This window comes from Piliocolobus tephrosceles, chromosome 13, assembly GCF_002776525.5.
Source record: "Piliocolobus tephrosceles isolate RC106 chromosome 13, ASM277652v3, whole genome shotgun sequence".
In the NCBI taxonomy this organism is placed as follows: domain Eukaryota; kingdom Metazoa; phylum Chordata; class Mammalia; order Primates; family Cercopithecidae; genus Piliocolobus; species Piliocolobus tephrosceles.
In genome coordinates this window covers 43369677-43386294 of record NC_045446.1, presented here as the reverse complement: position 1 = coordinate 43386294, position 16618 = coordinate 43369677, and the positions used below count along the sequence as shown (strand labels likewise).

At 38.1% G+C, this 16618-nt stretch overlaps 1 protein-coding gene across 1 annotated transcript in view; it reads left to right on the top strand.

Annotated features, from left to right (window-relative positions):
* Positions 1-16618, top strand: part of NELL1 (neural EGFL like 1) — a 956032-nt gene that overhangs the window by 259522 nt on the left and 679892 nt on the right. The window contains exons 7-10 of the mRNA XM_026454011.1: positions 557-629; positions 1621-1703; positions 9674-9808; positions 10742-10844. Coding sequence (XP_026309796.1) covers positions 557-629; positions 1621-1703; positions 9674-9808; positions 10742-10844 — 394 coding nt within the window. The remainder of the gene's footprint in view (positions 1-556; positions 630-1620; positions 1704-9673; positions 9809-10741; positions 10845-16618) is intronic.

The window sequence follows — 16618 nt, the reverse complement described above, 5'->3', positions numbered from 1 at the left end:
TTTGAGCTATTCTTCTAGACTGAATTACAGAATTAATAGACCACCTTTTACTCTTAAGACTCATCAACAAAGACTCATGTTACTCGATTAGTTGAGGAGCAAGGATTGTTATGGAATTTTCCCAATGTCTAATTTTATTTCCTTGGCTAAATGAATCAGTAGAAAAATTTTAGGCTAATATGTTTCTTTTATATTTCATCCCACTTTAAAAAAAATCCTGTAAATCAGCAGTATTTAACGTTCCAGGATGATTAGTGCGTTAACGAGAATTTTTATTGAATCAATGCTTTTTACTGATGTATCTTTGGTGGTATAATCTATAATTGGCATTAACTAGTGGTAACTAATTGTAGCTTTCTCCACATAAATGTCCAATCCAAGATTCCTAAAGTAGGATGCCTTAGAGTAGTGCAGTATGTACCAAGGCTAGCTCACCCTTTGAATGAATCAATTTTGTTGAAAAATAATCTGACCTGCCAAGAGTATGTGATTGCATAGGGGCCATTTGAGCTGGTGACTGTAATCTTGATTGCCACCTGTCTCTTCTGTTATCAAGGGGATCATCCAAGACGGGAAGATCATCTTTATGCCGAATGGATATATAACACAGTGTCCAAATCTAAATCGCAGTAAGTAGCAACTTAAAGCATTGTGATATATAACTTGTTGATCATATCAGAGAAACACATCTGGAAAGATAGACCCAAATTGTTTACCGTATTGACTTCTGAGGTGCTGGGGATACTGAAAGAGAACTTATTATCTACATTATATAACTCTGTGTCTTTAAAAAAATATGTATCATTTATTGTATTAATCGGTTTTCTCACTGCTTATAAAGACATACCTGAGACTGGGTAGTTTATAAAGGAAAGAGGTTTAATTGACTCACAGTTCCACATGGCTGGGGAGGCCTCACAATCATGGTGGAAGGCAAAACAGGAGCAAAGTCACATCTTACATGGTGGCCAGCAAAGAGAATGAGAGCCAAGTGAAAGGGGAAACCCCTTATAAAACCATCAGATCTTATGAGACTTATTCACTACCATGAAAATAGTATGGGAGTAACTGCCCTCATGATTCAATTATTTCCAACCAGGTCCCTCCCACATGTGGGAATTATGGGAGCTACAATTCAAGATGAGATTTGAGTGGGGATGCAGCCAACCCATATCATTTATTGAATTAAAATTGGAAAAGAAGAGAGTTACTTTAGCATATTCTATAGGTGGATATAGAAAGATATGTTTAATATATATTTTAAAAAACTATTCATTAAGATTCTTGACCTGGATGAGAGTTTACTTTTTCTTCTTCTATGATACTTAACATTTTTTCAGTTACCTCCCTGTAAAAATGAGAATTTAATTTTAACTTTAAAATGTCATGTTGCCTTTCTTTTTAGTTAACAATGCCTTTTTCCTGTTCCTTTCTTTTTGCTTATTAAAATAAGAAAAGATCCAGACCTGAAATCCTCTGTGATTTCACTCAAATTTCAAAGCAATATTGACCAAAAAATCCCCAAAAAACTCTTCTACATAGTCACATATCTACTGTTTTAAAATTTTATTTCTTATATTAGCACAATATAAATATACATTTTATATTTTCTTTATTGAGCTTGCCCAACCTGCAGTGATTTCTTAAGCCTGGTACAAGGAATAATGGATTTACAAGAGCTTTTGGCCAAGATGACTGCAAAAGTAGGTATCTAAATTTCACTTGTGATGTTTCATTTCTTTTTCTGTCCTCTCTGGAATTCAGAGTGATGTGTTATAATGGAAACATTTTTAGCCTTGGCATCTGCTATGTTACTACAAAAATGTTTTATTCTTACTCAAAATAGGACTACCAATAGTAAACATAACCATTCCTGTCTTTGGTGCTATTAAGCTGTATCATAATGTTTACTTGAAAAATGTTTGGAAGCAAGAGGCAATATGTATCACTGTAGATTCCATGGGAGTGGAAAAGGAATTTGCCCATTGGCTGTTAAAGTAGTAATACTGTAAGATGATCTATGGTCAGAGCCACTGCTCTTATAAACTAATGCATTTTGGATGTAAGAATAATTGCCCATAATCGGAAGGGGCAAAATAGCTATAGTTAGGAACAGATTACTGTCAAAGGAAGGCATTACATTACATTTTTAATGTATAATTCATTTCAAGGCTGATTCTGAGTTAAATAGCAAAGGAGGCCAAATTTGCCTTTCAACACCTTTATTTTGATAATTCTGCACCTTTTCCTCTTCTCCATTCCATCATCCACTTAACAAGCATCTTTTGAGGACCTGCTGTTTGCTGGGCACTGTGTTGGGCACAAAGAGGCAATGGTGAGCAAGACATACTTTCTACCCTAGATATGTTCGTATTGAGTGGCAGAGCCCAATGTGTCAACAACTAAGGGCTTTAATATATATTCATAAAGTGTATATTCATAATGAAAATCCTTGAGCCTTGTTGAAAAAGACACTGAAAAAATAGAAAATGTGGCTAATGCTGTTGTTATCATGCCAATCAGTCGTGGACATGAGTTCCAGCCTAGGGCAAAGAAAGAATTAGGTTGGGCCTAAGAGACATTATACTCTGCCAAAGGAAGAATTTTAATAACAGTGAAAATGATACATTAATCCTATTGTACCTGCGGCTAAGACTGCTCCCTACCATCAGCCATGGCATGTGCAAAAAAATTGGTGGGTAGATAAGTGTTTGCGAGATAAGGCTGTATTTTGGACCCATGGATTGTGCTGCTGAAGACAATGTTTCTATTTCAAACTGGGTTTTTGGCTAAGCCAAGCCCCTTTTTGTCTGGAAAGGAGAGATGCATAATTTTTGTGAGACAACAATTGAGACTGAGGCTTAGATCCGAAGTATTAGCTTTTCACTTCAGAGTATAGTGGGAATGTGAAACGCAGGTGATTATTTGCCTTCCCAGCTTATGTCATAGAGAGGCTTTTATTTCATATTGCCTGGAGCAGCTTGATCTCAATACTGTTAATTATATTTTAGCATGCTACCAAATTTTTGGAACAAGAAACATGCCACTCAGTCTCAGGTGATTGTGGTTCTTCGTTCTCCAGCTTCGAGGACGTCGTTTGCTTTCTCATTCTTTCCCATTGCAGAGAATGTCATTTTTCTCTTTTTAGCCACACATCATCTAGGAGCCACATTGAGCTCTATTCTCAAAACATTATTATGTAAAATGGGCATTTGTGAGGCAGAAGATATTTAATTGTGGGCAATTGCAAGCAGCAAATGGTTTAATCCACTTTCTAAACCTCCCTTTGGCACTTTGGCAGATTTTTAAGTCTGTTCCTTCCAAACCGTGTATAGAATTACAATTTGAAAACGAAGTACTTCCATCTTTGCTGCGTAATTTGAAATCTATGATCATCTAGAATAAGCGTTGGCAAACTTTTTCTGTAAGGGACCAGCTACTGAATTTTGGGACTTGCAAGCCAAGAGGCAAAATCAGGGGTATTATGTGTAGATTTAGTTCATTTAAGTATAATCATTTAAATTATAACTCTTGAAAACTATAAAAACCATTCTTAGTTTACAGGACATACGAATGTAAGTAACAGGCGAGATTTGGTCCACTGGCCTTAGTTTGTCAACCGTTGATCTAAAAGAAATGGAAAAGTCAGTAATACAAGCATTTACTATGTATTAGTTATAATGCTTAAGCTTTTACATCCACTGTCACTTTAATCTTTACCACAATCCTTTGAGCTTGCTTTAATTTATTAGTCTGCTTTACAGATGAGATGACTGAGGTCCAGGAAGGTCTGATAACTTTTCCTAAGAGAGTAGATGCAGAGCTGGGACCTGAACTCAGGTAGTTAGATCCTGAAAGTTGAATCATGACTGAGAAAGTTTATGGTTTGACAAGAGAGGGTTAGGAAGAGAGAAAAAAGATATAAATAGAGAGTAATATTACTCTTTCTAACCCTCTCCATCCACTGGCAGAAGGATGGAGATACTACTAAGAATGAGCAAATAAAAAGAGAGGAAAAGAGAAATGAATGTTTGATCATTTTATTGAGCTGAACTAAAGTTTTCAGATCATACCTGTTGGGAATGAAATGTATGAACATAGAACTTGTAGTAACTTTTCAAAGAGGAAGGTTATGGCAAGAGCAAGGTCTCTTTTTTATTGTATTATTTTATTATTTTTTAAAGAATAAGGTCTCTTAATGCACCCTTTTGGCTATGAGCTGCTTGTTTTCCTTGGAAATATGTGAAAATTCTTTGACATTATCTACTTAAGTATTTTCAGACCAGATTGCTCAGAATCAGACTGCTATACCTAGGACAGGCCAGGTGAAGTCTCAGGAAAGTATTCTTTAAGGATTTTCAAGGAAGATTTTTTTTTTTCCTTCTAGCTGGTGCCAAGGTCTGAACATGAAAGTTTTCTTTCTTTGCCTTGTGCAAGCCTCCTTCTTTTTGTTCACTCTAAGACTGAGGGTATCACATGTTAGTACCAAATCTTTATATAGGGGCTTCCTTTAAGGTACCCATCTTGGGAAGATACTTTTTCCCAACTCTGTCCCCTACATCCTGTGCAACCATCAGGGTGGAAACTCAAGGGCTTCACATTTCATTAGAAATCTTCAGGATGTTGTTGTCTTTGGTGCTCACTTATTTCCTGGGATCCCTGCAGTCACTTTGTTTTGGACTCTGTGACTTTCTTCCTTTTATGTTAGCTCTGTGGCACTTTTCAAAAGTTTTAATTTATATATTGAATACAGGAGTTTAGTTGGTTCAGTTGATGAAGTCCTTCAGGGTATGTAGTCTGCCATCTTGGTGGAGGCAGAAATGTAACCCACTCTTTTGGCAGATGGAAGGAGATGGAGTCTGGAGATGTCAGGCAGACTTGAAGTTGAATATGGTTCCCAGATGCAAAAGGAATTCTATGGCACTAAATTTATCTGGGCCCAGTCTTTATTTTTAATTAAATAGGCCGATTGTGGCAGAATTTGGTTAATGGGGCTGGAGGTAATTTTTGGAGGTTTGATTTGAGTTGTCCAGCAGTTCTGATTAGGATGAGTAGACAGTCGTATAATTCATAGGTGAGATAGAGAATGGGCTTTAAAGTCAGACTGATAACGACTCTAAGTCTCTATTTTATAATTTCCTTGGATATTTGTAGCTTTGAATAAGTTATTCGACTTGTTTCAACATTTGTTTCCCCATATGTAAAATGGTGACAATTATTCCTGCTCTTGTAAAGATTCTGTGAGCCCAGGTAAATGAAGTTTGTTGCATGGAACACAAGTGTCATTCATTAGGTGGTAGCTGCTGCTATTTGTACTCTTAAACCTAGAAAATATAGACAACCATGGGGGGATGATGGTTCCTTAGAGAAAATGGTCTTTAAGAAAATGCACATCTTACCCAGTGACTTGAAATCACAGTCTGGTAGAGCCTGTACATTGCTGTCAAGACCCTAGTCTGAGAGTCCTGGAAAACAGCAGGAAGTCCTTCCTCTTGGGTCAAGGTGGAAACCCTGGAACCCTTCCAGAGAGGAAGCTCTGTGTACAAGCTGGATAGGAATTGGTAGCCGAAGTCAGAACCAAACAGATGTAGATGCCAGATCAGTCCAGGGGTCTGTGTAGGAGAGCTCACTGTTCCTTTTCTCCTTTTAGGGTTAGGCATGCTGGCAAGTGACTGTGCCCTTGCTTGATACAGGACAGAGGTCAGGATAGATAAGAGCTCTGTTGAGGAATTCTGGCATTTTGGCAAAATTATACTTTTTTTAAGGCAGAGAAGAGATGGGGCTGCTACCTCAAGTAATAACCCTTTTTTGTCCTCCTACGTTTCCCTTAGTGATCTACAAGCATCAGCCACACCCCTGGCTTACTCTGAAGGTTCTCTCATGTGGTTTTGACATTGTGGGAACTACCTACCTCCTGGGAACATTGTGATAGGGTCAGGCTCTGTCCTGCTATCAGATCCCAACTGCACTGTAATCCCATTCTGACTTCAAGCTCAGAAAGAAGAGATACTGAAGACTGAGACTTTCTTGATTACTTCTGTTTAAATATTTGACAAACCTATGTATGCAAATCAAGCCACACTTGGAGTGACATTTAAGCTTGTAACATCTTTAATTTTGAGACTTTCATTCTTTTGAGGAATTCGATAATGAATTTTCAATTAAGCTTAAATGTTTAACAATAGAAGCCTCTTTTTTCCTTTCATATAGCTAATGCCAAATAAATGTATTTCGAAGAAAAGAAACTATCCACCACATGACTAATATACTTAGATCTGTTCATTGACCTCTGACGATTAAAAAAAAGGCCTCTGCTGTCTCTTTTTCATTGTGTAGAGTTAAGAATAAATGATTTAGTCCCTGGTGCTTAGATAAAGGCGTAAACAAAAGGAAGACAGAATGGAGATGTAGATTTGATACCATATCTGTTTTGAATTTGCAGACAATCTTAGAGAAAGTGGCAGGTAGTATAGAAATAGCTTTTGAAAATGAATGTGTATAAATCCAGCATGCTAATACCAATGACAGAAAATGTAATTCATTTTTTGATTCACAGTTGTTTGTCTCCTTTATTGCTCTTTAAGATTTAGCAGGAGCGAAAGGGAAGGCAAGAGGTTACATGAAACATCTTTGAAAAATTAGCTTTTTGCCTTAACATCCCTTTGCCTTTGTGTCTATTTGATGTGCTCTTATTATTACAGAGAATAGGACTTTTCAATGTTGTCAGGAAAGGCTAAAAATATTAAAAATAAAAGCCACATTCAGAAGGGAAACAAAATCAGCCTTGAGAATAGCTTTTATTATATTAAAACTGACATTTTCCTTGGAATTGAGTTTTGTAGGTGAGCATAGCTCAGCTTTGTGGGACAGTGCTAGAAATTGCCACTGTTAACCCTTAGGCAAGCTCCTGGATTTTAAGAAAGCTTAGATGTAGAATTGCCTTTTGGACCATTTAGTCTGTAGGAAGTTCCCTTTTTGGAGTGATACAGACCCACCAGAATTGTTCCAGATTTTCAAAGTAAGTCAGGAATGGGTCTTCTCACAAAGGTACACAATTCTGAGATGCTTTTAGGAGGAATGCAGATCTGGTTCAACTCTGTTGTTCAATCCAAGGTCATATATCTGTTACTACCTTATGTAGGAACTACTGGGGCTATAGAAATGAAGTAAAGATAAATGAGAAGTTGTCACTTTCTTTTTATTGAGGTTCCAATCTGTAGATTCAACCAGCCATGGACAACAATATTTAGAAAAAAATTCCAAAAAGTTACAGAGAATAAAACTTGAATTTTCCATGTACCAAGTACTGCACTGAATCCATGTGAATGAATTGATGTTTAGACATTGTATTAGGTATTATAAGTTATCTAGAGATGACTTAAAGTATATAGGAGGATGTGCATATATTATATGCAAACTATACTATTTTATATAAAGGACTTGAACATTTTCAGATTTTGGTATTGGCAAGTGGCCAAACCATATGCCATCATTCCTCAGAGTCCAAGAGTATCACCAAACTCAGAAATGTATTTTGTCTGTTTCCTAAAGCATTGCCAAATAACTTAATTATCATAGATTCTATAAACTCTATGATTAGGCTGGAGTTTTGTTGTATTAATTTATTTATTGAGACCGAGTATTGCTCTGTTGCCCAGGCTGGAGTGCACTGACGTGGTCTTGGCTTACTGCAACCTCTGCCTCCCAGGTTCAAGAGATTCTCATGTCTCAGCCTCCAGAGTAGCTGGGATTACAGGAGCCTGCCACCACACTCAGTTATTTTTTTATTTTTATTTTTTATTTTTTGTATTTTTAGTAGAGACAGGGTTTCCCCACGTTGGCCGGGCTGGTCTCAAACTCCTGACCTTGGGTCATCTGCTCGTTTTGGCCTCCCAAAGTGACTCACACTTACAGGTGTGAGTCACTGCACCTGGCCTGGCCTGGGGTTTTAAGTGAAACATAAATTTTTAGAAGATCATGCATATTAGAAGGAGTGATAGGAAGCTAATATTTCAGGCAGCATCAACTCTTAGGTCTTTAGGGACTGCTCATGGCGCATGGTGGTTGGTCTAAGATCCTATTTGTTGTTTTTTCTGCCCTTTGCTACCACCCATAAAAGGCAGACAAGGGGTAAGTTTTCTTGAGAAATTCCAAAAGCTTGGAGGAAGAGGATGAAATAAATGACAAAACCAAAGGTTAGAATTACATGTGGATTCCATTTCCAGAGAGTAGTTCTGGTATGAGTAAGTAGGAGGAATGTGTATGAAATGGAACCATAGTTAATGTAGAAAGATGGTGGAAGTCTTTCCCTAGGTTTATCTATTATATTTAAAATAGTGGCTCAAAATTATCTTAGTTAGATCAAATGTTGAATTGATCTTCTGTATGGGGAAAGTACTTAAGACATGAAAGGATAAACATGATTGAGAAGGAAAAAGGAAACTCAGATAATTTTCTAGGAAATGATATTTGTTTTTCAATGATGGTGGTCTCTATGTAAGGAAAAGGAAAGGGAGAGTAATATCACTACTAGACTGAGTTACTCTTTTGTGTGTATGTGACAGTAGACAGATCATATCAAAGTGCTGTATTTAGGGTTTTTTTGAATCATATTTTTGAAGGTAAACTGGAGTAGGCTGTATGAAAAGTGACCAGAAGAGAGGCTTGGAATCACATCATGAGGAGCTGTTAAGGGAACCTGGTCGTGCCAAGTGTGGTCAAGACGACAGGATAACCTCAAATTATCAAATGCATTAAGATTAGGTTTGCTCAGGATGGGTTACAATGACAACCTAGGCATGGCAGGAAAAAAAAAAAAAAAAAGATTTCACAGCCAAAACCATGAAAAATGTTTCAAACATTGAGAGCTAACTTAAAAAAGTGGCTTTCCTTGGAAGATAATACATGTTCCTCCACTGGAGATGTGCAAAGGCTAGAAAATCACTTGAGGTTTCTTGTGAGGATATTCAAGCTTTATAATCCCTTTCCAGCGGGAGAGTCTAAGACTCTGTGATTATTGGCAATGACTGGGTGGCCTAGAAAAATAAAAAAGGTTATTTTACAAAATTCTGATCTTACCTGGGGGTTTGGTTACTTTTCCTGACCTTCTTCTAAACACAAAAGTGAATTCCTGGGACATTCTGTTTGGGGGATCCTCTTACAACTTTTCTTTTTTTCTGGCCTCAGTTCTCCAGAATTTTTCATCAGACAGAAGGCAGTGACTTCCTAGTTTGTAAACTATGACATTCTAGTTAGTGTGTGAAGAACATAGAGAGGATAGTGGGAGATAAATGTAAGAGCCTTGGAGTTCCTGATTAGATCACCTGTAAACATCATAATGAGTCCTTGAGAACACATTCATTATGAGTGTTTTTGTGTGGGCTTGAATGGAAAGCACACACATTTATGAACACCCATGAGGTTCCTGAGATACAGTTTAATGTCTCATTTGGTATTCATTAGACCATGATAGCCAATATGTCTTCAATTTAGAGTGATTCCACCTTGTGTAAAAAAATAAATAAAACAAAAAACAGATGATGCTAAGAATCAGTGAACTGCTCTGAACACATTTTTCTCTTCTCAGAAGGATTTTCTTTTCTTGTTGCTATTAGCTTTGTTAGGATGATGCAATTGAATTACAGAAATTACATTCAGTAACTCTTGCTTGCAGCTAAATTATGCAGAGACAAGACTTAGTCAATTGGAAAACTGTCATTGTGAGAAGACTTGTCAAGTGAGTGGACTACTCTATCGAGACCAAGACTCTTGGGTAGATGGTGACCACTGCAGGAACTGCACTTGCAAAGTAAGCCTCTTTGTAAATAAATACAGTAAAAACAGTTGTAAGGGGACAAGTTTGATAATTAGAGTGTAACCTGTTCTTTAATAAATAATGTTAACTCTAAGAATTGTTAGGTTTTTACCTAGCACCCACTAGCCATATGAGCAATTGTGAAACAATGCTGGAAAAGTGTCATGTCTTATATGAATACTTGGAAATTAAAATCTGCTTTCCCTTGCCAACACACTCTAGTTTGATTTAATATGCAATGTTTGGAGTTTGAAGGTTGGGATGTAGTGGAAAGAAGGGACTCCTTTGATTTTCAAACAACCTAATGGTTGTTCTTATTCACAACCAGAATAACTTTAAAAGGGGAGTTTAATTATTCTCTACATGTTTTTATTGTCATTTACAAAGTGTATCCATCACCTGTTTCAAATAATTGTAAGGCGTTTCCTCCCTGACTCACTATCACTGTCAGGATATCCATTATTTGTATATCCCTTCATCTGTTTCAGTGAATTATAACAGCCCCCTCCAAAAATTAGTATGTAATCCCTGTCCAGTTGAAATTACTTGATAAATATCCAAAGAATGCCATTGTTTGTCTAGGAAAATACAAAACAGATTGTTAGAGCCTCAGAAATGATTGACAGGGTCTGCAAATGTGTTATTTATGTTCTTATAAAAATAGACTTTTTGTTTTCTGCATAATCTGGTTAGCACACATGGGCAGGTAGAATGAAACCAGTGATGTATTTCAGAAAAGTAATTGAGGTGGTCCGGGTCATTTGGGCAGGAGAAAACACTTTATTTGTAGTCCTGGAGTGGACTGGGAATTCTAATACTGCTTCTGTTTCCCTGATGAGTTTTCTAGGATGAGATTTGAATGATCTCCACAACAGGAGCTATCAAAGGATACTTCTGAGATTATGTTCCATGTCCTTCCTTCCTCAGAGTGGTGCCGTGGAATGCCGAAGGATGTCCTGTCCCCCTCTCAATTGCTCCCCAGACTCCCTCCCGGTGCACATTGCTGGCCAGTGCTGTAAGGTCTGCCGACGTAAGTACTGACTGAGGGTCAGACTGGCTGTCTGTGTTTTGAGATTTATTTATTTTCCGTGTTTTTCTGGACACAACTCATTGACATTGATGAAATGAAACATTGGCAGTTGATGTAACATTAAATATATGGTAAGAAGAGCCACAATATTTTAATCACTTGCAATGTGGCAGACACTTAACATGGGCTTTTATTTTTTTAATCCTAACATCAACTGTAATTACTGTTCTTTCATTCTATGTGGAAGGAATGTGTGTTCACAGGGATTAAGTCACTTGTCCAACAAGTGGGTGAGGCTGATCTGTGAATTCACAACTCCAAAGCTCCATAGGCTTTAGTCCCCTCATTCTAAATGATCAAGTTAAAGGCCACATTCTATATTTTGGCTTTCTGAGGTTTTGCCTAGATTCTCCTCGTCTTAAGGGGCCTTTGTTGGGAACTTCGGGATGAAATTCAGTTAAAATACGGAAGCTGTCATTTAGAACATGTGGTATGTGCCATATACTGTATTGGCCGCTTTAAATCTACTAGCTTAGTGAATTCTCACAGCAACTCTTGAGGTGGGTATTATTATTATCCCTATTTTACAGGAAGCTGAGGCTTAGGGATGTTAACTTACCAAGATCATGAGGCTGGTGAGTGGCAGAGGTGAGACAGAAAACTAGTTCTGTTGACTACAAAGCCCATAGCCTTTTTATCAATCCATATGGTCCTCTACAGAAAAGGAGAGTTCTGGTCAGAAATGTATGCTATGGCTAATTTTCAAGGTCATTTATTTACCAAAAGAAACACACCAACATCAGTAGCCTTCAAAGCACAGTGGTCTATCGTTCTGCCAGGAACAGCACGTCACCTATTATGACACTGAAAGTGGGAATAGCAGTGAAAGTGGGTTGCAGCAGCCCAAATAATTGTTGAACTTTTCAAAAAGGAACTTTGTAATCCTCCTTTTCTTTATGGTTGGCACACTGCACCCATTGCTCTGGGGGATGTACTTGGAGTTGCTCTAAGGAGAAGAACTTTCTTATTTCTGTTCCAAGAACTTTTGGAAGTCATGTCTGGCAATATGGGCAGCTCAGGTGTCTGGATACTGAATTATAGTTTGATCCCATGATGGAGAGAGTTGTTGGTAGGTACAGATTATTTGTTTTCATTCTTGATATTCTTCAGCAGAAGAAGTTGAAAAACTATTAGGGGCCAAGCACGGTGGCTCATGCTTCTAATCCCAGCACTTTGGGAGTCCAAGGCGGTCGGATCACCTGAGGTCAGGAGTTTGAGACCAGCCTGGCCAACATGGCGAAATCCTCTACTAAAAATACAAAAATTAGCCAAGTGTGGTGGTGGACACCTGTAATTCCAGCTATTCTGGAGGCTGAGGCAGGAGAATTGCTCAAACCTGGGAGGCGAGGCAGAGGTTGCACTGAGCTGAGATCGTGCCACTGCACTCCAGCCTGGGCAACAGAGTGAGACTCTGTCTCAAAAACAAAAAAACAAAACAAAAAACCCCTCAAAAAACCAAAAACAAACAAACAAACAAAAGAAACAGAAAAGAAAAGCTATTAGGGATGTATTAAAAAATGTGAGATGTTTTAGTCTATCATTTAGAGTTCCTGCGCAGATCTCTGAATACCATCTCTTGAAAGTTGTTGTTTGGACATGAAAGTAATGAGTCCTTCAGCGGGTTTGTGTCTTAACATTTTGATATTTTTTAAAAATTATAAAAGCACTGTGCTTTTGGCTTAACATTTTTAAAACACAGAGAACGATAAAGATCAAGATGGAAAATTCACCCATAATACCTCCACTTAGAAACACTTTTGAATTTTTATTTTTTTTGCACCCATCAATTCATCATTTATATCAGGTATAACTCCCCAATGCAAACCCTCCCCCCTCCCCCCTCCCCATGATAGGCCCCAGTGTGTGATGTTCCCCTTCCCAAGTCCAAGTGAGCTCATTGTTCAGTTCCCACCTATGAGTGAGAACATGCGGTGTTTGGTTTTCTCTTCTTGTGACAGTTTGCTAAGGATGATGGTTTCCAGCTGCATCCATGTCCCTACAAAGGACGCAAACTCATCCTTTTTTATGACTGCATAGTATTCCATGGTGTATATGTGCCACATTTTCTTAATCCAGTCTGTCACTGATGGACATTTGGGTTGATTCCAAGTCTTTGCTATTGTGAATAGTGCCGCAATAAACATACGTGTGCATGTGTCTTTGTAGTAGCATAATTTATAATCCTTTGGGTATATACCCAGTAGTGGGATGGCTGGATCATATGGTACATCTAGTTCTAGATCCTTGAGGAATCGCCATACTGTTTTCCATAATGGTTGAACTAGTTTACAATCCCACCAACAGTGTAAAAGTGTTCCTATTTCTCCACATCCTCTCCAACACCTGTTGTTTCCTGATTTTTTAATGATTGCCATTCTAACTGGTGTGAGATGGTATCTCATTGTGGTTTTGATTTGCATTTCTCTGATGGCCAGTGATGATGAGCATTTTTTCATGTGTCTGTTGGCTGTATGAATGTCTTCTTTTGAGAAATGTCTGTTCATATCCTTTCCCCACTTTTGGATGGGGTTGTTTGTTTTTTTCTTGTATATTTGTTTGAGTTCTTTGTAGATTCTGGAAATTAGCCCTTTGTCAGATGAGTAGATTGCAAAAATTTTCTCCCATTCTGTAGGTTGCCTGTTCACTCTGATGGTAGTTTCTTTTGCTGTGCAGAAGCTCTTTAGTTTAATGAGATCCCATTTGTCAATTTTGGCTTTTGCTGCCGTTGCTTTTGGTGTTTTAGACATGAAGTCCTTGCCCATGCCTATGTCCTGAATGGTACTACCTAGATTTTCTTCTAGGGTTTTTATGGTATTAGGTCTAACATTTAAGTCTCTAATCCATCTTGAATTAATCTTCGTATAAGGAGTAAGGAAAAGATCCAGTTTCAGCTTTCTACTTATGGCTAGCCAATTTTCCCAGCACCATTTATTAAATAGGGAATCCTTTCCCCATTTCTTGTTTTTGTCAGGTTTGTCAAAGATCAGATGGTTGTAGATGTGTGGCATTATTTCTGAGGACTCCGTTCTGTTCCATTGGTCTATATCTCTGTTTTGGTACCAGTACCATGCTGTTTTGGTTACTGTAGCCTTGTAGTATAGTTTGAAGTCAGGTAGCGTGATGCCTCCGGCTTTGTCCTTTTGACTTAGGATTGTCTTGGCAATGCGGGCTCTGTTTTGGTTCCATATGAACTTTAAAGCAGTTTTTTCCAATTCGGTGAAGAAACTCATTGGTAGCTTGATGGGGATGGCATTGAATCTATAAATAACCTTGGGCAATATGGCCATTTTCACAATATTGATTCTGCCTATCCATGAGCATGGTATGTTCTTCCATTTGTTTGTGTCCTCTTTGATTTCACTGAGCAGTGGTTTGTAGTTCTCCTTGAAGAGGTCCTTTACATCCCTTGTAAGTTGGATTCCTAGGTATTTGATTCTCTTTGAAGCAATTGTGAATGGAAGTTCATTCCTGATTTGGCTCTCTGCTTGTCTGTTACTGGTGTATAAGAATGCTTGTGATTTTTGCACATTAATTTTGTATCCTGAGACTTTGCTGAAGTTGCTTATCAGCTTAAGAAGATTTTGGGCTGAGACGATGGGGTTTTCTAAATACACAATCATGTCATCTGCAAACAGGGACAATTTGACTTCTTCTTTTCCTAACTGAATACCCTTGATTTCTTTCTCTTGCCTGATTGCCCTAGCCAGAACTTCCAACACTATGTTGAATAGGAGTGGTGAGAGAGGGCATCCCTGTGTTGTGCCAGTTTTCAAAGGGAATTTTTCCAGTTTTTGCCCATTCAGTATGATATTAGCTGTGGGTTTGTCATAAATAGCTCTTATTATTTTGAGGTACGTTCCATCAATACCGAATTTATTGAGCGTTTTTAGCATGAAGGGCTGTTGAATTTTGTCAAAAGCCTTTTCTGCATCTATTGAGATAATCATGTGGTTCTTGTCTTTGGTTCTGTTGATATGCTGGATTACGTTGATTGATTTGCGAATGTTGAAGCAGCCTTGCATCCCAGGGATGAAGCCCACTTGATCATGGTGGATAAGCTTTTTGATGTGCTGCTGAATCCGGTTTGCCAGTATTTTATTGAGGATTTTTGCATCGATGTTCATCAGGGAGATTGGTCTAAAATTCTCTTTTTTTGTTGTGTCTCTGCCAGGCTTTGGTATCAGGATGATGTTGGCCTCATAAAATGAGTTAGGGAGGATTCCCTCTTTTTCTATTGATTGCAATAGTTTCAGAAGGAATGGTACCAGCTCCTCCTTGTACCTCTGGTAGAATTCAGCTGTGAATCCATCTGGTCCTGGGCTTTTTTTGGTGGGTAGGCTATTAATTGTTGCCTCAATTTCAGAGGCTGCTATTGGTCTATTCAGGGATTCAACTTCTTCCTGGTTTAGTCTTGGAAGAGTGTACGTGTCCAGGAAATTATCCATTTCTTCTAGATTTTCTAGTTGATTTGCGTAGAGGCGTTTATAGTATTCTCTGATGGTAGTTTGTATTTCTGTGGGGTCGGTGGTGATATCCCCTTTATCATTTTTTATTGCGTCTATTTGATTCCTCTCTCTTTTCTTCTTTATTAGCCTTGCTAGTGGTCTGTCAATCTTGTTGATCTTTTCAAAAAACCAACTCCTGGATTCATTGATTTTTTGGAGGGTTTTTTGTGTCTCTATCTCCTTCAGTTCTGCTCTGATCTTAGTCATTTCTTGCCTTCTGCTAGCTTTTGAATGTGTTTGCTCTTGCCTCTCTAGTTCTTTTAATTGTGTTGTTAGAGTGTCAATTTTAGATCTTTCCTGCTTTCTCTTGTGGGCAGTTAGTGCTATAAATTTCCCTCTACACACTGCTTTAAATGTGTCCCAGAGATTCTGGTATGTTGTATCTTTGTTCTCATTGGTTTCAAAGAACATCTTTATTTCTGCCTTCATTTCGTTATGTACCCAGTAGTCATTCAGGAGCAGGTTGTTCAGTTTCCATGTAGTTGAGCGGTTTTGATTGAGTTTCTTAGTCCTGAGTTCTAGTTTGATTGCACTGTGGTCAGAGAGACAGTTTGTTATAATTTCTGTTCTTTTACATTTGCTGAGGAGTGCTTTACTTCCAATTATGTGGTCAATTTTGGAATAAGTGCGATGTGGTGCTGAGAAGAATGTATATTCTGTTGACTTGGGGTGGAGAGTTCTATAGATGTCTATTAGGTCCGCTTGGTGCAGAGATGAGTTCAATTCCTGGATATCCTTGTTAACTTTCTGTCTCGTGGATCTGTCTAATGTTGACAGTGGAGTGTTGAAGTCTCCCATTATTATTGTATGGGAGTCTAAGTCTCTTTGTAAGTCTCTAAGGACTTGCTTTATGAATCTGGGTGCTCCTGTATTGGGTGCATATATATTTAGGATAGTTAGCTCTTCCTGTTGGATTGATCCCTTTACCATTATGTAATGGCCTTCTTTGTCTCTTTTGATCTTTGATGGTTTAAAGTCTGTTTTATCAGAGACTAGGATTGCAACCCCTGCTTTTTTTTGTTCTCCATTTGCTTGGTAGATCTTCCTCCATCCCTTTATTTTGAGCCTATTTGTGTCTCTGCATGTGAGATGGGTCTCCTGAAGACAGCAGACTGATGGGTCTTGACTCTTTATCCAGTTTGCCAGTCTGTGTCTTTTAATTGGAGCATTTAGTCCATTTACATTTAAGGTTAATATTGTTATGTGTGA